At 45.4% G+C, this 21,309-nt stretch overlaps 2 protein-coding genes across 2 annotated transcripts in view; one reads left to right on the top strand and one right to left on the bottom strand.

Annotated features, from left to right (window-relative positions):
* Positions 1-21,309, bottom strand: part of LOC311424348 (uncharacterized protein) — a 68,404-nt gene that overhangs the window by 37,771 nt on the left and 9,324 nt on the right. The window contains exons 4-10 of the mRNA XM_084499422.1: positions 17,218-17,305; positions 16,128-16,260; positions 15,249-15,294; positions 14,412-14,503; positions 13,569-13,685; positions 12,934-13,023; positions 9,892-10,064 (exon numbers count right to left, since the gene is read on the bottom strand). Coding sequence (XP_084355548.1) covers positions 9,892-10,064; positions 12,934-12,950 — 190 coding nt within the window. The 5' untranslated portion in view covers positions 12,951-13,023; positions 13,569-13,685; positions 14,412-14,503; ... (1 more) ...; positions 16,128-16,260; positions 17,218-17,305. The remainder of the gene's footprint in view (positions 1-9,891; positions 10,065-12,933; positions 13,024-13,568; positions 13,686-14,411; positions 14,504-15,248; positions 15,295-16,127; positions 16,261-17,217; positions 17,306-21,309) is intronic.
* On the top strand, positions 1,979-21,271 carry ADRA1A (adrenoceptor alpha 1A). The gene is made up of 3 exons (XM_084499417.1): positions 1,979-2,302; positions 3,642-5,270; positions 20,270-21,271. The coding sequence occupies exons 2-3, from the start codon at positions 4,361-4,363 to the stop codon at positions 20,788-20,790; spliced, it is 1,431 nt and encodes a 476-aa protein (XP_084355543.1). The 5' UTR covers positions 1,979-2,302; positions 3,642-4,360; the 3' UTR covers positions 20,791-21,271.

The following is a 21,309-nucleotide window of genomic DNA, read 5'->3' on the forward strand; positions in this document are numbered from 1 at the left end:
GGGCTGTCTGGCACTTCCTTCTGCTTCCCTCCATTCCAGGAAGATGTCCTCCAACAAGGGTATTACTCATCGGGAGCTGATGGTTTCTGAGCACAGCGCTAATAGCTGAAGCTACGAACATAAATTTATTTCCATCGGGCACTTAAGAGCTTGGAAGCAGCCACCAGGATGAAGAGGTCACACGGACCCGGAGGAGCAAAACCCTGGGCAGGGTTCACCCCTCGTCCCTCCTCCTGAGTCACTTGGGCTCAGTTTCTGATTGAATCAGAAATCACCCAGGTTGGAGAAGATCTCCAGGATCATCTGGTCCAGCCTTTAACCCAGCACTGCCAAGGCCACCATGAAATCCCATCACTGAGCTCTACAAGTACATGTTTTCTGAAGCCCCCCAGGGATGGTGCCTCAACCACTGCCCTGGGCAGCCTGTTCCAACACTTCACAACCCTTCTGGTGACGAATATTTTCCTAATATCCAACCTAAACCTCCCCTAGTGCAAATTAAGGCTATTTTCTTGTCTTATCACTTGGTGCTTGGGAGAAGAGCCTGATCCCTACCTCGCTGTAGCCTCCTTTAAGGCAATTGTACAGTGTGATAACAGAGCACAAGTTGCCTCATCCAGAGGCAAGCATCTAAAATAGGCTTGACAAATCATGGTCTTTTAGGATCGTTACTAACTCTACCTTTCCTTTATTTATTTAGGCTTCTCCCTCTCCTGACATCCTTTGTTACTCAGGGAAATCGTGGCACAGGGTGTCAGTCCGGGCTGTGCAGGGGCTTGCTGTCAGCTCAAGGCTTCTGAACAGCCTCCAAAGCCAAGCCTTGCATCTATGGGACAAGCAGCACAGGTGCCAGGAGGGCAGAGGAGGGATGGGGGCTGAGCATTTACAAACCTCTCCTTCTCACAGCTCGAAAGCTTCTAAAAGTCAGTGTGAATTCTCTCCTCCCCTCACCCCCCTTCTAATTTCCTCTCGTGGGATCTTTTGTTCTAAAATCAAACCTGCAGATGACACAGGAGCTGGAACTGTCAGAGGATAAGGATGACTGCACCTTCCCAAACTCTGCCTCATCTGCACAAATCACACATTCACGTTACCTGTTTTTACATCCCCTCCCAGCAGCAACAGCTATCCAAGGAGAAAGCTGAGCCCAGGTTGCTGGAGGGAAAAGGGTTACTTGTGGTGCCAGCCCTCACCTGGTGCTCTCCTGGGGGATTTGAGCATCACATTTAAAGTTGTCTCGGTTCAGGAAACGTGAACCCAGCTTTCCCTCTCAGGGCTGTTGCCCAGGATGAGGAGGTGGATGGGGTGGTGTGGGGAAACTGGCACGTGGCTCACCCCTGAGGCTGCAGGATGGCTTTCTCCCGGCTGTCAAATCCTCATCTGTCTTCTGCTCCCCTCCTTTCACTTCAGGCCACCTGTTTAATATTCATCTGTTCATCACCAGTGACTCAGGGCACTTTTTAAAAAATGAATCTGAAAGAACCACGCAGAAATGAACCTCTCCTCCAAAGCACACTGTGTCCAAGATGCTTTACACTCAGCTTCCCTAACTGTACGCTTTAATAGTTATAATCTTCCTATTTAAAACCATGCCAGTGGCTCTCACTCTCCTTAAAACAAAGCAGGAAAAACAGGAGGAATCTTCAGTGCCCACCTCTCCAGGCTTTCCCTGTCCCCCACTTCCAGGTTAGCTGTGCTGGATACCCCAGAACTTTGTCCCAGCGTGCAGACTGCGTGCTCAGCCCGGCTGCACCCCTTGCTTTTTTATTTCATCCCCCATTTATCTGGCAAACAACTCTCTTTCTGTATCACAACAAGATTTACTTGTTAGCCTGCAAGCAGGAGCTTCCTAGCTGGCTTTCACGGTGGGATCTCCGCAGGAACTGGGAGCTTGCATGGAAAAAAACACCCCGCACGCACCACTTGGCAGCAGATCCGTGCTCTTCCTTTCGGAGCAATACGGGGACGGCAGGGGATTACGGTAATGGCAAGGATACTGCCTGCTACATCAGCAGGGCTGTAAAGTTACTGCTGCTCCTTGACAGCGTGGAGCTGAGCACCGCAACTGGGGAGGCTGCTTTGAGGGATGCTGGAGCCAGACCCCGCACAGGCACCGGGGGCCAGGGGAGCAGAGCAAGGCTGAGTCACCAAAACGCCAGGGGGGAGAGAAAGAGGGAGAGAGGCAGTGGATCTGCAGGCAGAGAGTCCCATCTCTGCGTGAAGAGAGGAGCCTGCTGTGCTGTGCTGTGAATCTCCCTTCCAGATGCTGAGAGGAGCTGTGCTGCCTTCTAGAGACTAAGAGGTGAGCGTGGAGCGGGGCAGGCAGCAGGGTGTGGGACGTGCTCTTGCTCTGAGCCTTCTCTCTCCGCAGGTGGGATGTTATCTGGTGGGGTTGGGGCATGGATCTGTCATTCTTTTTTTGCTGTGTCTCCTCAGCTTGCTGGGAAGTTTTGTTTCTTGTGCTTAAAAAGCAAGTTGGATCATTTCTTAATTTTCTTGTCCACCTGTACTGACCACGGTTAGAGTGGTTACAGCTGCTCAGTGCTAGCCACTTTTCATTGATGTGCAGATTGAAATCTGTCGTTGCCTTTCTGGGAATTATTCTTCAACTTGTTCCCTCTTGTGGAAAAGAAAATACAAAGGTCCAATGTTGTTTCACTGCAATGAAGGCAAATTCCCACAGTGGAATACCTTTTATCTCCCCTCCCCCATGCCCCCTGCTTGTGAACTGGGCATTTCGGGGCTTGCAGTCAGACTTGCTTCAGCCCCTCTTTGCCTGAGGGAAAATGCAGTTTTGGGACTCAGCTGCATGGCAGTTGTTGCTGCTCGGTGTTTGCGTAAGGAGCAACAAGAGGGCTTCATCTGAAAGACCTCCTCCTCCTACTCCCAGAGCCTTACCTTAGCTTAGACTTAACCAGAACACTTAGTGGTGGTTTTTCCAGACGTCTGATCAATATTTGGGATGGGAACATGATATCCACATCTTATTGCTGTGAAGGGCTTTCAGCTGACACTTGTAGCTTTCCGTCGTGCCCCCCGTGTCTCAGTTCCCAGGCTTACCCTCACTTTGCCATCTGATGTACCCTTTCTCCATATTTAGTCAGCTGAGGCTGAGCTTGGCTTCCAGATCCTCTGAAATGTTGTGCCACTCAGTAGGAAACTTGTTCCTTGCAACATCTTCTGCTTTGCAGAAACTGCTTTTCCCTATAGATTCCTAAAACGGGCTGTTCAGCTGGACTGATGAGTAGCACAACGGGTAATGGGGTCACTTAAATACATCTCAGGTTAAACTCTGGACTTACAAACCTGCTGCACAGTTTGTCGTCCTGAATTGCGTCCTGCAGGTTTCTCCCTTCCCGAGCCGCTCTCTGCAGGTAAACTGATAATTAGGATTGATTGCTGTCCCTACAGGACAACAGGCTTCTGCTGAGAGCCTGGGGAGAAAATTCAGGCAACAAAACGCACGTTGGTCCCTCAGTTGTTAAACAATGCTGGGCTGAAAAAGGTTGGTTCCACTGGCTGGAGCCAGCCTGAGGAAGGCTCCCTAAAATAGCTTCCCGCTCTATTCTTATATGGGAACCATAGCAGTAAGCGAGCACTGCTTCTGGGAAACACATTGTTTGTGTCTTTGTCTCTTGCAGGGGGTGATAATGTGAAAGGAGCACAACAGCCTGCGTCACTCACATGGCAAACCTCGCTCTCCCCTTCAGAGCAAGCCAGAAGCTGATGTAAACCAACTTCTATTCGTGGCCCAGGTGCCAACTGTTCCACGGCACGCGGAGGCTTTGAGTGACCCTTCAGCCCCTGAGGACCAGTGGTGGCAGGTATCTCAAATGACACCGCCGAGCAGACAGCAGCAGCCTTCACCCTGCCAGGTTTCTGCTAAGACACTTGTAAAATGGGCTCAGGACTAACGCAACGCAATTAAAGCATCAGTGACTTCCTCTTAGGAGAAACCTAAATTTGAGGCCCTTTGGAATATTTATGGTACTTTAACATCGAATCTTGCCAAGAAGGCAGAAATGACTTTAAGCTGTAATTCCTCCTGCAATCCTTCTCATCACACTACCCTGGGATGTAGGAGAAAGAGCCTCAGCCTCACTTCTGCACCCCAAGAACAATGCCAAAGGGGTTAAATTTGACTGAAATGGTGGCTATTAACTGTGCTAGGATGGCAAGAACTTAGGGATAAAAGCAGGTTTTCTATTCTGTTTCTGGATCCTTCTTGTTAATCCTGGTGCTGCACTTCCAAGACTTTCTTAAAAACTCTTTTCCCCAGCGAAGCCAGGCAAATGTCGCCTGTAGGACTTTCTGAGAACTGATCTCATCACTCTTTTTACCCGAAAAGGGAGTGAAGTGCATGCATGAACACTGTCAGCCACTCACCATGGTCTTCCTCCCTGGAAACTCATCTGACTGCTCCAACTGCACCCACTCCGTGGGGCCCGTGAACATTTCCAAGGCCATTTTGCTCGGTGTTATTCTAGGGGGACTAATCGTTTTTGGGGTTTTGGGTAATATCCTGGTTATCCTCTCTGTAGCCTGCCACAGGCATCTTCAGAGCGTTACCCACTATTATATAATTAACCTGGCTGTAGCTGACCTCCTCTTGACTTCCACTGTCCTGCCCTTCTCAGCCACTATGGAGATTTTGGGCTACTGGGCCTTTGGGAGAATCTTCTGCAACATCTGGGCAGCCGTCGACGTCCTTTGCTGCACTGCTTCCATTATGAGCCTCTGTATCATCTCCATAGACAGGTACATCGGGGTGAGCTACCCGCTGAGGTACCCCAGCATAGTGACAGAGAAGAGAGGCCTCCTGGCTTTGCTGTGCGTTTGGGCACTGTCCCTGGTGATATCCATCGGACCTCTCTTTGGCTGGAAGGAGCCAGCCCCAGAAGACGAAACCATCTGTCAGATCACCGAAGAGCCTGGCTACGTGCTGTTCTCTGCCCTAGGCTCCTTCTACCTCCCCCTCACCATCATCTTGGTGATGTACTGCCGCGTGTACGTGGTGGCCAAAAGGGAAAACAAAGGGCTCAGCTCCGGTTTGAAGACAGAGAGATCCCGGTCGGAAGAAGTCACCCTACGGATCCACCGGAAAAACACTCGCGAAACGAGCGGGTCCGCGTCCAACCCCAAGAGCAAGCACCACTTCTCGGTGCGCCTCCTCAAGTTCTCCAGGGAAAAGAAAGCTGCCAAGACCCTGGGAATAGTTGTGGGATGCTTCGTTCTGTGCTGGCTCCCTTTTTTTGTAGTCATGCCTCTTGGTAAGTAACGCGAAATCCGCTTGTAGGGCACCTTCCCTGAAGGGAGGGCCGTGTTTTGGCCTGCGTACAATAGAGCTGATTAGAAAAGCTCTGAGGGAATCGTTTTCCATTGGAAAGCTGTCAAAAAATCAAAACATCCCCCAGCACGAAACGGTGAACGTGAAAAATAAAAGTCTGAGCCAGAGATGCTTTGTTGGGTTTGAAAGGGAAGCATAAAGTTCTGAAATAGTGGAACAGATTTTAACAGCCTTTTTCCATACAGAAAATATTCTCTCAGAACTAAGACTAATTTCTGACCAACTCTGCTATAGGAATGGTACCTTTATGTGTGTGTTTAAGTTTGTGGCCGGTTTTCCAGGTGATAAAAATTTGTAAAAGGTCAAGACATAAAAGTATTCAGGGTCAAAGCAGCAGTTTACAGCCTTGGGACCAAATTTCCCAAAGCGCTCAGCACCTGCTTCCCCACTACGAAGAATAATCAGCCTCCTGCCAGAAGGTTTCACACCACGAAACACCATATTCCAAACGAATATGTTCTTTAATTTATCATCTGGCCAGTCACAACACAGCAGCGAGGCTCCTTCAAACTAATTTTACACTTCTCTGGCTCGCATCCTATGCAGAAACCCACGGCGCCCACTGGCCAAACGCTGGCTGCCATTTCAACCATCACGCTGACTATGAATATTTATTCATCAGTTGCAATTCTAAAGGGGAGAAATTTGTTCTGCTTTGCTATCACTGAAATATAAAGTAATTAGAATTTTAATTAAACCTTGCTCAGTCACCTTTGATGAGACTTCGGGATTTAAAAGCAGAATACTAATGTTATACCTATATCTGAGTGTATGTGGCATATTGCCCTAAAGTTTGCTGTGCAGAATTCTACTAAATACGAGCTTTTGAAACACAGAACCTTAAATCTGAGTTGCTCAATTTCAGTAGCTTTTCTTATGGAAAGGCTTACGCTGTAGAGGAAAAATCAAGTAATAGAAGTTTTAGCTAGTAGTGGAATAATGTGCACAACTAAAAAAAAAGTCAGCATTACCTAAGCACTAAAAGAAAGATTTGAGGGATTATTATTTTTTTTTAACCCTATAGAAATCTTTTCTTTTTCAATTAACCTCTAGTGGATTTACCAAAAACACCAGGTTGTTTCACAAAAACCTGCCACTAATGTTGCCACTTGAAAAACCAAACACTAGAGAATCTTTTGTGTTGGTCAATGCTGGGAAGTGCTGGAGTTTGAGATGTCGATGTTACATAAGGGGGAGCCCTGAAAAGCCTGGCTCATGCTGCCCAGGATGTCAGCACGTTGGAATGCTGGTTGCCAAGATGTCTGAAACATACCCAAAAAGGGTTTGCGAGAACGCATCAAACACACTTTTCGTTTGCTAATGTGGTTGCCCACACAGAGCTGTTGCTAATTTGCTTTGGATTTAAGAAATTTTCTTGATTCAAGACTGGCTTTGCATCTTTCTTTGATCCCTTATAAGGCAACTTACTTGAGGTTAGTTTCCCTGTATTATTAGTTTTTCTTGTCTTGTTAGTTTTAAAGCCTTTAACAAGTCTTTCAAGACCTACTTGTTACTGTTGTTAGAGACAAAAAATAAAAAATAAACAGACAAGTGGCGCAAGAGAAGTCTTCAAAAACAAGCAAGAAAACATCCTGAAGCAGACAGTTTCACCCCAAACCAGACACTCATCCACAGCTGATTTTATACGGCACTCTACATCTCTACAAGGCAGAACACTTCGCCAACAGATAAGCGTTTTCAGATCTACCCTGCAGACAGGCAAAGGCAGGCACAGGTAATAGAAGTGGTCCAGTGAGGATCACGCAGCAGATTAGCTCCAGAGGGCTGACTTTCCAGCTGCACAGAGCACTCCCCTCTCTGCTGCTGAAGCCAGTAGCAGTCGAGGAGCTCGTGATACAGCCAGTTGGAGAACAAGAACTTTGTTGTGCAAAAGCCCAGCCCTGCAGTGTTTTTTTTGTAATGGGACAGATGCATAAATAGTCCCATCAGCTGCTCCAGGTCATTTCAGCTATTTGTAGACTTCCAGAAGCAAATGAGTGAAGGATGCCCCATGAGACAGAAATTCTTATCCTTTGCTATACAATCCCCTTCAGGTGACTGGCAGGTGCTTGCCACTCTATGCAGCAGCTGTTCCCAGATCAGGAACCACTACTGGTTTATTTGCAGCATGCTCACGATCCCCACATCTATTAGCATCAGCTCCACCAGCTAAGAGCCGAGGTAAAACAAGAAACACCTGGCTTGCTCAGGTGCATTATAAACAGGGGTGGAAGCTTTGGGGTGTATGTATGGGGAGTACAAGAGTAACAGAAGGATATCAGGAGTGGAATAAAGGTACAACACCCAGATCAGCAGGTTTTACTGAAATAACTGCAGAAACAACTTGAGTTTCCCTGCCACGAGACAATACCTTAATTGAAATCAGTGTGTAAGACTGCCAGTGGCAATCTGTGTGAGTAATGTCTTTCTTACCTTCTTGGATGGAGTTTCATTCCAGGCAAAGGGGCTGTGCAAAGGCTTTAAGTCCAATACACCTTCTCACTTGGCTTCAGTGCTTGTGGAGTAAGCCAGGGAATGATAATCCTGTCGCATGAAAATAAATGAGGTGGGTTAAGATTTGTTTTCACTGCATGTCGGAATGCAAACTCAGCCTTCACAAAACTTGTGTAAAATGAGTGTCCAAACAGATGACCTCCCCTGGAAGAATTCAGGTTTTCACTGCTGCATGCACTCCGTCTGCTGCTTTAGCTCTGGCCAGTGGACTTGCTCTTAGACTCAAAGCTTTCCCGTAAGAGCTTCTTTGAATTCAACATACCCTCACGAATTATTTAACAAAACTTACCTGGATTTAGGAAAGTTCTAATTAAATCTGCAATCAATCTTTGTACTCCCTTAGTTAAATCTCAGTTCCTCTCTAGACACACTCCTTTCATAGTGCAACAAGAGGTGCTTTTTCCTTGATAGTTTAGGGCAGGCTTAGACTGACTGAAATGGGTTAAGATGTAACAACACCTAAATAGGGGTTTCATCTGAGATCCAGCATGAACTGTGAGGTCCTTTGTTCACATGCAGTGGCATCTATAAAAGGTATCTGTTCTCAGTAAGTCCAGGTTCTGTCTGCCCTGCAGCAGTGGAAGTCAGATAGGGTAAAGTGCTCTTTATTCTGCTAATCTTCCTTTGAATTGCTATTACCTCCTCCAAAAAAAAAAAACAGAAAAAGCTGTGAAATTCTGCACAGATTCTTCCTATAAATGTCATTGCCTAAGAGGAACCATGCCTAACACTTCAGTGCTTGGATTAGGTTGCACAGAAAGGCTGAAGTTTGCAGGCATCTACAGCTCTCTGCAACTGCTTCCCAAGCAGATTTTCAGGTGTATCCACCCAACTTTCTTTATTCTATACTCGGCATCAACCTTTTCTATAAGGATAAGCATAGAAGGGACATACTCAGCAGAAGAATAAGTTAATCAGCTGAATAGATTACTGGCCTATTTAGGAACTCGAAATACTTTCTCTGTATACCTCTTACTCAGCACGACTGCTGCTTGCTCCAGACAGACTGTGAGAGCACCCTACTCCGTGCAGGAAGGCTGTTTGGCCCTCCAGATAAGGTGGCTGAAAAGGACACTTCCCTGTCCACTCTGTGGCTTTTACTCCCAATTATCTACTACATCCACTGCCTCCTTTTCTGACTTTGACCATTATTTCTCTTCAGCAAGACTTCACGACCACGTTCCCAAGTGCTAGCCACTTATGAGCCACTTACTGCCAGCCCATAGGACCTGAGCTTCCCTAGCTAGCAACCCCTGGTGTGATCCACGTAGCCAGAGCAGCTCTAAAAGCTTCAGTGCTGGCCACGCTGCGGTCAGCCTGGGTTTGGCTCCTTGCTCAAGACATAGCTGTGCTACAGCACCCCACTCATCCAGCACGAGCAGGGGATTTTACTGCACGCACTCGTGTATTCGAGCCACGAGGCGCTGCTTCACTGGAGGAAACAAAGCTCTGTGACCTAGCAAGGGAGGCTGTTGAGCAACAGAACTGCATTTTAGTTTTCCTAAATTAGTCAAAACCTTCTCATCGCAAAACTTCTGTTTTCGACGCAGCCAAAAAACAAAATCCTGCTGCTCTACACAAATGTTTGACATTTTACCAAAGCTCTTTAAGAGCAAGAGAAAAAAATAAAGATGCCTTAAATGAATCAATATTGCTTTTTAAATTAGTGATAATTATCGTAGAGCAACCACGATCTCTGAGGCTCCAACAAATCTATGGATTGCTTGAAGCCGAAATAGAAAGCTGAGAACAGGTTTCTGGAGGAATTTGAATGTCAAGGAGCAGCAAAGGCAGGGCTGCTCCCTGAGGGAGGGTGATCCAGGGTGACAACAGTGCAGGCAGCAGCCACGTCCCCACTAAAAACATGTCCTCACTGTACCTGAGCAAAGCAGGCAGAGGTGGCATCACCAGCAGGTTCAGCTGATGTCCTGAAACCACCTCAAAAATGGAAAGCAACAAAGCAGAGCGAGCAAAGGACAAGCCTGAGCCTCCCTACAGCACTCAGATTGGAGCAAGGAGAGGAGCCTGACCTTCTGTGCAGCTCCTGGGCCGCTGGGCAGGTCCTGGTAGAGGTCCCAGATGAGGCTCCTCAGGGCAGTTAAGGCTGGTTGGGGCACCTAGGGCTGTGCTACAATAACAGCCTGCTTCCTCCATCTCTGTGTGGTTTTTTTCGGTTGGTTGGTTTGTTTTCTTCTTGCAGTCCCTAGAAAGGGAAATAGACAGACAGACGTGAAAAGAAATGCTCAGAACTAGGCGAGTCTGGAAGTTGAGTGTGTTCCCCGAGCGATGGGACTAGTTTGCAAGGTGATGCTGAGGACGAGGTTACACCTGACAGCGGGGCTCCCAGAGCTGCTCTGGGAATTTTTCAGGTTACTTCTCAGCATCAGAGATAACAGTAGTTAGAGGTCATTTTGAGATGAAACAAACACAGAACTGACGGAATAATGAAAAAGGGTTTGGGTGTGACACAAACAGGCCTGTGTTAGGATTGATGCTTCATCCTAATGACCTGTGAGCCCGGTTTGCTGTCCATTTCTCGTGGCAAGCTCGCTTAAATCTCTCTGGTTGTGGCTGCTGCTTTCAGACACACAAAAAAGACAAAAGAGAAAGTGTGATCCAGGGTGCCATGGGGGAAATTACAATGCAGGCTACTGAAATGGGCAAGCGAGGCTTTTAGTGTTTGTCAATCATTCTCAAGATGAAGAAGAGCAGAAAAGAGGATACGCTGGAGGATATTTAGAGTAGTAAATTAGTCTTGTGAACTGACACAAGCCCTGTCAAGGGAATCCTCTAATCCTGCCTACGTGCCCGTCTGCGGCTGGTTTCTAATTACTGTTTTGTGGTTGTTTTTTGAACTGGAGTCCAGGAGGATAACTGCCTACTTTTACTAGAGGTAAACCAGAAGCATAAAACACAATTTTCTCTCTGCCACTGATGCAATGTCTCAGGTAGGGAGAGGGAACATGCACCAAAAGCTGGAGGTTGGTGGATTTATCCATCTGTTTCCCTGTGAGGGTTGCACTTGTTATAGGTATCATAACTTTAATATGCTCTAATAAGGTGGCTGATTCCGTTTTAACACCTTTCTTGGGCTCCAGAGGTACGAGTTCATACCCAGGCAGCTCAGCTGGAAATAGGAAACTTCCTTTTGGAAGCCAAAGGTGACCAGACATGCCAAAAAAAAAAAGTTGCAGCTGTTTACAAGCTATCAGATACGGAAATTCATCTACCTTAATCATGCTGGCAAAGGCACAATTGACCTGTCCTCCTCTACGTTGCAAGGCTGGGACAATACAAAGCTTCCCACTTGTCTATTAGGGTGTTGAATATCCCAAATTTTCCTCAAGGACCCACCTGATTTTTGTTACCAGTAAAAAACCCATCAGATACAGCTTGCTGGCCTCTTGTTCTTTTCAGGATCATCCGAGTCTCGATTCAGAAGCAGTTCTCCTGTCAGAACACGGTCTGATCAGCTCCCACTGTTTGGGGATGAGCCATCCTCCACCCTGCCCACTTGCTGGCAAAGTAATTGGGCTCTGGGCCATGTTCCTTTGTCACCAGCAGCCAGAATATGACAGAGTTGGGCCAGAGAAGTGAAGTGGGGATCTCTCCTTTCGCCTGTATCTCATCATAGCAGGGATCCAACTGCCTGCTGCTGTCTTGACATTCATACTGTGCAGCTCCCTGCTCCCTACCTGCTGACTCCTGCAGACAGCGGTGTTTTAATGAGCAAAAACTGGGAACATCATTTCAGAGTAACAGACAGGATCCAACTTGAGTGAGAAACCGGGAGCAGTTTAAACGTGGTTTTTAAGGTGTTTTAGAGGCACAAAAAGGAAGTGCTCGTGATTCATCCATTCCCCATCGTTTAACCAATGGTATAATGGGAATTAGCACGCTGGGAGATTCAGAAATGAGCTGGGATCTCTCAGTACCAGGTTAACTGCAGGAGCTGAACAGCAAGTCAGCAATTTCCCATTGAATCGGGATCACTTTGATTGATGATACTGACACAGTGGCTGGTGCTGTCTTATCCTGTGAAGGCAGTGTCAAAGAGAAGGTGTTTACATGGCAGGAGAGGAAATAAATTTGCTGATGGGGAAAATAAGGAAGTGCAAGCAAAAGTTTCCCTGGGGAGGAAAACTGTGTGCAATTGTACCAGCATTCCAGGGAAGCACAATGGGACTTCAGTATGTTATCCTGGCATTTCTCTGCACAGAAGATAGATAAAACTTTTCACGAATCACCCCTTTTCTTCTGTAGAATCAGCCATATGGTCTTGTAGTAGTAGAGAGGCACAGGATCAGGATCCTCCTGTTCCTCCCACCCTTTTACTTGGAAGGCAGAGTAAGGCAAGCAGCCCGAGCCCTCCCTTGATATCATCATGGCTCGGTCATCCAGTACTCTGAGAAGCTAGGATCTAAAGGCTTTTTTCTTTTCATTGTTCAGCTGATAATAACATAATAAAGTAAAATGAATAAAAGCTGGGACAACAATAGTTTTTATATTAGAAAACGCTGAATTCCAGCCACTGTGGGAATATTCTGAGCTAGATTCCCTTCATTAGCATTTCAGTGTGTTCCCTCAGCGACAAAAAGGAAAACAGAAATAAAGGGGAAAAAGAACAAAGAAAAAATAGAATAAAGCCCCAGCTTATTCTATGGAGTGACAGCCACAGGTTAGAGAAAAAAAGGGTATTTAATACTCTTTGAGTCATGGAACATGGCTGTGTGTGAGCGTGTGTGTTAAGTCATTGAACAGGGAGAAAATAAGCTATGAAGAGTCAAGAGACAAGTTTTTTGTCTAATCACAAGGGGTGTTTTTTGTAAACACAGACTGCAAAGGCCTTGTTGCCCTAGGTTGATAACAGCCACCCTGAAGCCAATGGCAAAAGTACCACTGACATCCCCATGGCCAACAGTTCTCTGCTGTTATCACATCCTGAAATGTTATGTCCCACTGACTCATAATCCAGCAAAGGAGCAGAAAAAAATGCTAATATTAATAGCCACTGAAGCTGAAAACAAGAGAGAGAATGTGGAGTGAGTTGTGCTACGTTTCGTTATTCATACCTATGGCTTTCCAGCATGAACTACCCGTCAGGGAGACTTGTCCTTGTCTTCAAAATGTTCTTGCTTGCTGTAGTCACCACCATCAGGCTCCTGGAATAAATGAACCACGAATATAATTTTCACTCATTCTCCTCTCAAACATCATGGTGCCATTTAGAATTTAGTGATTGAAAGGTGATGAATAATTCTGCCACCCCACCCAGCAGATTTCAGGCTTTGTCTTCAATCTGGATGCACGAGGGCTAAACACTCAGCTCTTGCTAAGGAGTGTAATTCCAGTGTTGCTAACCCCAAAGACTCCAAAAATCACAACCACCAGTCACACAGTGACAAAATCATGAGACAGGCTGAGACAGACTCATCTGTTCAAACTATCCATCAAACTATCAAAAAATCTGAACCATCAGATTTTTTTTTTAACTTTTAAATGAAAGCTAAAGTTTTCTTGTAAATGCATGACGCCGGGAGCTAGGACTTTGGGAGGAATATCAAATGTCGTAAAAATGTTAGCAATGAGAGCCAGAACCATTCCACTGCAGTGACAGCACAGGAGCCAGAATTTCACTGGCAATTAGATTGATTTGTTAAGCAATGTCATTATTTAAGTTGACACAGGTAAGAAAATCTCAGTTTACCTTCCCATGTTTTTTCTTTTTTTTTTTATCTGCTTTTTAAATCTGCATCTGCGCACAGTGAATCTGGAAATAGTTGCTTGATGAGATGTTTGCTCTTTGCCAGAAATATCATCCATCCTAAGTGGGTACGACATGAAACAGAGCATAAATTAGGGCTGAAAAAATCCAAATAATCAGAGCACCATTCCCAGACTGACCCATTCCAGTTCTCTGTCTGTTCCATCTGTCTCCTTTGGAGAAATATCCACACCCCACTGAATGCCCCAGAGATCTGAATTCAAGTCCTGCGAAGAGGAACAACCTCTCATTCCTCTTTCTCTGGCTGTTTATTGCATTTTAGGGATGTCTAAGCACAATGTCATTCTCATTTCCCCCCTGAATCAGCCCCAAATTCCAGGTCCTGGGATATGCTGGCTGTAAACGTCTAAGTCTTACCAGATGCAGGCTCTTACCCTTCCTCATGTCTCTTCTTACTCGATACTTAACCACTGTTCTGCATTTCTTCCCCTAATTTAATTATACAAAACCCAGAAGCGTTTCCTACTATTGAAGGGCTCTTTGATCCCATTTCTGTTCCCACAGAAGATACTTTCCATAAGGGAGCTGTGGGGCAAGACGTGCTGGGACAGCATATATGTACAGAGTGCAGCTGCTACGTGTCTGCAGCAATACACATATATATTTATACGTATGTATATATAAATATACTTCCTATGGGGTGGTCTGTGTTTGACCTGAGACACAGGATAGAGTGCCAGTCTCACGGAATAAAGTTCAACGCTAACACTGAGCTTGGGAACCCCCGATGAAGCACATTTATCTACATTAGTAGGGCAGGCTCACAAGAGATCCAGAGAGTCCCTGGTAGAGTCAGTCCGTGGGAGAAAATCAGGGCTCTTCTGCGCTTCATCCTCGGGGTCTTTAGGGCAATTGCTCTGGAATAGGACAGATTACAGGACCTGAATTTTAGCTTCGCCTCTCTGCAAACCACACCACTCACCTTATTTTCAATTTGCTGTGATTATAGAGGAATATTTCCCAGGTGCCAGTCAAGACATGTTAAGATTTCAGACTTTTGAGCAAGGTATAAAACGTGCACTTTCCCTGATCCTTTTGGACTCCTAAAGCCCTAAGAACACAGCCCTAACAGCACTGGGTGGTTCTCTGCTCACAATGAGCACCAGTACCATGCACAGCTGCTCCCTGCAGGCTCTGAATACGAGGCCATGACCATTTTGCAGGTTGGTGCTGGTTCCTCAGCACACCTGGGTACAGCCCTGATCTCCCGCAAGCACTACTGGAGCCTTCCCTCCCCGTCTGCCTTTTCCTGTGCTCTGATTCAACCACAACATTTGTGACATGCAACAAAAAAGGGAGAAAAAGTAGTGAACCGAATCAGAGCTGCAAGATTTAGCCATGGAGCTGGACTTTAACAACACAGTGAGGTCCACAGATCATAAAATCTCTAGGATCTTCTTCCTGTGGTGCAAAGGAGACGATACAGAGTAAACACTACAAATTTCTGAAGCCTGGGAGCTTCTAAATCCCTCTGTGCTGTCCGTCAGTGAAGTGACGCCCGACATCAGCACTGGCTTTTAAACAACCTGTAATCAAGCAGCTCTGTAACTTGTGACTAACGACAAAGTCAAATTACATCGTTGTGACTGAATTGGCACTTACTCACTGGGAGGTGCAGGGAAAACTTCTCTGGCAGATCTGAAGAAACCTGAAGTTCACAAACAGGAAAATAAACGATGAGGGACGGGAACGCAATCCTGACATTTTCAGGGGAGAGTAATGAAATACTTAATGGCAAAGGATCTCAGGAGGCTAATAATACATTCTGGTTTATTTAATTTTCATCTAACAAACAATTGCATTGTGCTAGTGACACTTGAAAATCCTCAACCTTTTGAAAACAAAGCAGGGATTCAAGCATCATTTAGTCAATCTACAGTCAAAGACATTAAGGGATCAGTTGAAGTTTTCTTTACTTCTCTTCCAGCACAAACTGTAGAGGGACAATGGGCGAGGAAAGCTCTGAACTGTATTCGGTTTTGCCACTATTCACTAGTTCATCCCTGACAGTGTAACCAGGCAAGACATTAAGGCCTGCAAATAGGGTGAAGAATTAGTTTTAAGTAAAAAATTTTTCCTCTTCTCAGCCACTGCTCACCATCCAGCCTCTACTGGAGGATACCTGGGCGGCAGCACTTGATTAGTCTAAGGTTACATCCAGTTTAGAGTGAGACGATTTGGAAAGCTTGCTCATCAGATGCTGTTATAATTCTTTTTTCTCAGCCCTGGCTATTAGTACGCAAGTGTCCAAATCCAAGCTGACACTAATTGGCAGACACTCAGTGGCCAAGGTTTGGATGGCCGAGGTCTCTGAACTGCTTACCCCAAGGGTGGATGAGTTGTGCCAACAAAGCTTTGAGGGAAACGAGTTTGTGAGGAGCTAGCTGCTCCCCTGAAGGGGGGCACAGCCTCTGTGATTGCTTCTATAAGCAGACTTTAATTGGTTTTATTAATTTTACAACACAATACCTCCATACTTACGAATTGTAAAGGCCCAAAGGCAAATGAGGTCTTCTACTTCACTGCCCTGTATGTCACAGACCACAGGTTTTCACCTGCTTTCTCTGTAGTGCCTCACTGCTACGTAGGAAACAGACAACCTTATACTGAATACCTTAAGAAAAAAAGAGAGAATTCACCACTCCACTTTGTTATTTTTTCTCATGGTTAATCACAGCCACTGTTAAAACAAACAAACAAAAACCCACCCATGCTTTATTCCCACTTTGACCTTGTCTGACTCCACCTGGTTAGATGTCTCTGCTCACTGAACAAAATACTTTATCACCAGGCTCAGCAGCGCTGTTTGGAAATTACTCCTACTTGCTAGATACATCCACCACTGGTATCAATCATGACAGCAACATTACTGAATTTTAAACTCCTGGAAGAAAAGAACACATTCCTAATATTCTGTGGGAGGCACGGTGGTCCCTCGAGGACCTGGGGAATACAATATTTTCCCCCTTTTGCCAGATATTCTGCCAGGGAACAAAATAAGCTAGGGAATGTTGCTGATCTACAGAGCTCACCAGGTGTCTGCACTGCTTTCTGGGGCCATTTGAAGAGGACACCAGACTTCTGTCGAGGCACTACACAAATATTAACGTGCCCATAGCTCCTCGCTACAGTCCTGCAATGTACAGAAGGATTTGGCCCACTGTAGAGAAGATGCAGGAGGTGAAATAATTTCTCTGTCCTACACAATAGCTCAGCGGCTCAAGGTTTAGACAAACTGACCTTGATTTATACGGCTCTGGGAGATGAATAAGTTGTTGGCATAAGCAAGAAGAAGGTGCACAGTATCTCTACTCTAATTTTACTATCAGTTCCAGCCCCAGTCTCACCACGATTCCACTGACCATCTTTCTTCCTATTGGCACTAGGACCATTTACAGGACACCACGCAGTTATAACAAAGCCTGTAGGCAGAGCTTTAGCTGGTCTAAACTTGTGAAACATCACGGACTAGCATGACCAAATACAGGGCAGAGAAAAGCTACTGTCCTCAAACCTGAGTGGTATCCGTTCTGGAAGGAATGAGTTAATGACAGCGTGTGATGGGACCTACCCTAGCAAAGTTCGTGTGCTCTTAAAGCTTCTTCGTTTTCTTTTCCTTTCTCTGACAGCGCGTTGATCCAAGGCAACAAATCCCTACACTGATGAACCAAAAATGGTTACGTTAATAAATTAGCATGCAGATCTCCCTCTTACCCCCCCCCCCCCCAAAAAAAAAAAAAAAAAAAAAAAGAGAGACAGAGTCTGACACTGGCTCTTTACTATTTTTAGCAGGCTTTGGCAAGGCACTTGCATTCCAGTTAAAGGGAGCCAGAAGTTGCAGCAAACAGGAATTGTTATTGTTTACCCATTTTTACACTCAGCCCCACGTTGCTGATTCCCTAAACCTAGATTTGTTTCACCTTTTGCCTTAATACGAGATGGGGAAGCAGTGGATACTCTGCACCTAACTGAAGAAATAAAGCGATCATTGAGCGGGATTTGGGCATTTCGAATCCTTTTGTATTTTTCATCTGCCAGCGGCTTCAGCCAGCAAGTTCTCCGAGAAGCTTATTTAGTTGTTTTTCATTACAGGAAAGCAGCAGTAATTTGCTGAGACGTGCCTGCTCGCTCGTGCTAATCTGCAAAATAGCAATTGCTGTCTTTAGCACAACATTTTTTTGGCCTTAAAACACTTGCCAGCACTGAAACTGATAGTGAAAGCGGTGTACCTAGCCAGCAGCGAGCTCGCGTTGGCTGCCCAGCTTGCACCTGGAGCTGAAAACCGAGGTTGAGCTGCTGGAATACAAAGAGCAAGCTCCTTTGGTACGTTGTGCGTTGCCTTTGGGTATTGTGACTCACTTCCCTGCAAAGCAGCGGCCGCTCCGACGCCGTGCACCTGACAGCTCACATCTTGGGGGACTGCTCCAAAGCCAGGGATAAGCAGCACGATAACCTCGGTGACAGCAGCACGTCCTTGGGCCACCAGTGTCTCTCCGAGCCGGTGCCACGGGCAGACAGCATTGCTCCACGCAGCACAAACCATGCTCAGCAGAAGCAGAAGGAGCGCACCATTAATCACCCTGCACTATTTGCGTCTCCGGTGCAGGCAATATTTTGCTACGTTCTCACACAGGCAAAAAACACCCTGAGAATTCCTCTCCAGCTTTCGCTGCACTTGCTGTAGCTTTGCTTAGCAAAGACGGGAAGCAAAAGACTCAAAGCGAAGTTCGGCAGCTCTCGGAATTTAATTAGGAGGCTCCCTGATTACATTATTAGCTTTTCCAGAGTCACTGGAGGTCTAAGAAACAGATCGATCCGTGTAAAGCTTAGGAGCTGCCTGCAGAAAATAGGTAAACTGCAGAGGATGACAAATGTATAGACAAAATCTTCCCCAGCATTTCTTCATGCACAACTTATGATTTTTGGGGGGAAGCAGGAAAAAAAGCATAGGTCAGTGCTAGAAGATCCATTTATTACACACGTGATTATAAAGGCCAAAACGAGCCAGTTATGTTTTCTGGGAAATGACTTTGCTTCCCATGCCCATGATCTGCTACCCAAGCTAATTACTAAGAGTGGAGTGATGGATTTTTTTTTTTTTTTAATATAGGAAAGTAAGTAACAGTCTTTCCCTTGACAACACATGGGAAATATTTTTCTCTTTTTTTCGTTCTAGATCCATTTGACAGGACTGGTGTCTTAGAAGTGCTGTTATCACTTATTCCTCCCCCAGCATCACACGCAGTTTGGTTTTCTGTCTCATTCACATTCAGACAATACTGTTTTTATTTCCAAGCAAAGAGAAGTACCAACGAGAGAATTAAAGGATCTTGTTACAATGGCTGCTTTCCAGTGTCATTCAGGAAAAGCAACAAATTTCTAAACAATTCTCCGTAAGCAGCAGCAGCGTTGACTCTTTGATATCCTAAATACAGTTTTATAGTAACATCTCTCCAGGAGGAAATCTCTTAAGTGTTTACTGACATCCTATTCAAACAACTCAAAGTGAAGAACTTGCTTATAGAAGAAGTAAGGCACTCAAATTGTATTTAAACAAAAAATCAAACATTTGCATTAGGGAAAACGTTCCCAAGGTTTTAAATCAGCAGATTTCTTATAGGATGAAATCCTACAATATCACTCGTGTACTGTAATCTGCTTTAACAAAAGGCTGTTAGCAATGCCATTTCAATTGGCATGGTGACTTGAAGTTGACTGTTGTGCCACTGAGGACTAAGAAGTGCATCATCAATGACTGCCACTGATTTGCTGAACAACCTTTGTCAAGCAGTTTCTAATACTTTTAGATGTTGTCCTGCCTTTCATAGAATGAGAAGGCCCACAGGACTTTCCTTAGTAAGGAGCCACCTAAGTTCTTGCTCTTTGAATGGTCTCTGGGAGATGGGATTGCAAGTATACACCAGTTTCCAGTATATTCCAGTTTCAGACCCTCTTCAGTGTTCACTGGCATAAGAAGGAACCTTTCCTTTAACTTCTCCGAATTTTAGATGCATGCCATGAAAAAGAAAAATGTGGATTTTTTTTTTTCCCCAAAAGACTTAAGGGAAAATGAGCACCCACCACTTTATCATTTCTAAGGCTTTTGGTTGTAATGTAGTCAACCCAGTAATCTCTCAGATTCTGAAGTGGTGTGGTTTTGTTGCCCTTTGAAACCCCTTTTGATGACTTCCATGTCATGGTTGTTGTTTGGCGTTAGCCAATTAATAGTTAATTCATAGCCATATTCATAGCCAATATAGCCATAATTCATAGCCAATTAATAGTTAATTCATAACCTTGAATTAAAAGTCCTGGAGGAAGCAATTTCCCTTTATCACTTGCTATCAGTCCTCTTGGCTCTCTGGCTGTAACTGGGTAAATACAATGCCTGTTTAATGAAGTAGATGTCTTGAATATTGAATTGATCTCTGATATAACATCCATGTAATTGCACAACATCATACATTCTGAAAGACTCATTCCTGCAGGAATTAGGATTTGAGTCATAAATTTTGCAAGGCAGAACAGAATCCTATTTATTTTTTTCCAGTGTTTAAGTTTCTTTGGTTACCTGCAATTTCTCATTGCCTCTGCCTTAACACTCTGTATATTTTCCATTTTAGGTTCTTTCTTTCCTGCAATCAAACCCCCGGACACGCTTTTTAAAATAACATTTTGGCTTGGATATTTAAACAGCTGCATCAACCCCATCATCTATCCGTGCTCGAGTCAAGAGTTTAAGAAAGCGTTCCAAAACGTCCTGAGAGCGCAGTGCCTCCCGAGGAAGCACGCAGCAAAGAAGCAATCCCCAAGTTTCAACCTCAACCATCCCGCTAGCCAAAGCATGGAAAGTGGCAAAGGTGTGGTCCGTATCCCTGTCGGCTCGGGTGAAACCTTCTATAAGATCTCCAAGTCCGATGGGGTCTGCGAATGGAAGATATTCTCTGCCGTGCAAAGCGTGCCTACAAAAAACGCAGTTTCTAAGGACAAGTCCAGCTGCACCGCTGCCAAAGTGAAAAGCAAAGGTTTCCTCCAGGAATGCTGCTGTGCAGGCACTTCGGGGAATGTGGCCCATGAAAATTGTAAAGTGCCAACCATTAAAATCCATACCATCTCCCTCAGCGAAAACGGGGAGGATGTCTAAAGGACTCAACGTGCCTACTAGGGTAGGCTGACAAACTTGTGGCTGTGCAGACAGGAGGTTGCTCTTTTAATTGCAAGTTGCTCTTTTTACTGGGAAGTAGAAGTAGAGGCTACGACAGCTTAATGGGGTTGGGTGAAATGAATAGAGTACCAAAAAACAGTGCCAAGTCTTTTGAGGAGTGCTGGGACCTGACCAAAGGGCCTAAAAGACAGTGAATGGCTTCAGTGGATGGTGAGCACGCTATGCTCTTCCATAAGACTGGCCCCTGCAAGTGATTTGCCTGATGTTTAAAGGCCTTATTTTTCACTCTATTCCCTCGTTGTAAAGGCCAACCGCTCTGATTTAGGTGCAAGGATGGAGAAAGAGCAAACTACAAAGTTCCCGTACTGATTTCAGCATGAATGCTTTCAGACAGCTCCGAGTCTAGAGCCGCTTCTGTGACTTTTTAATAATAAAAAGATAAACATTGATTTAACAGCCAGGAGAACTGAGGTCGGGAGGCTCAGGTCTTGGGACAGT

The sequence above is a fragment of the Aythya ferina genome (genome assembly GCF_964211825.1).
Source record: "Aythya ferina genome assembly, chromosome: 27".
Taxonomy (NCBI): domain Eukaryota; kingdom Metazoa; phylum Chordata; class Aves; order Anseriformes; family Anatidae; genus Aythya; species Aythya ferina.

Coding starts and splice junctions, on each gene's coding strand:
- ADRA1A (XM_084499417.1), top strand. CDS start 4,361: ATGCATGAACACTGTCAGCCACTCACCATGGTCTTCCTCCCTGGAAAC. Junction 5,271..20,269: donor TTTTGTAGTCATGCCTCTTG/GTAAGTAACGCG, acceptor TTTCCATTTTAG/GTTCTTTCTTTCCTGCAATC.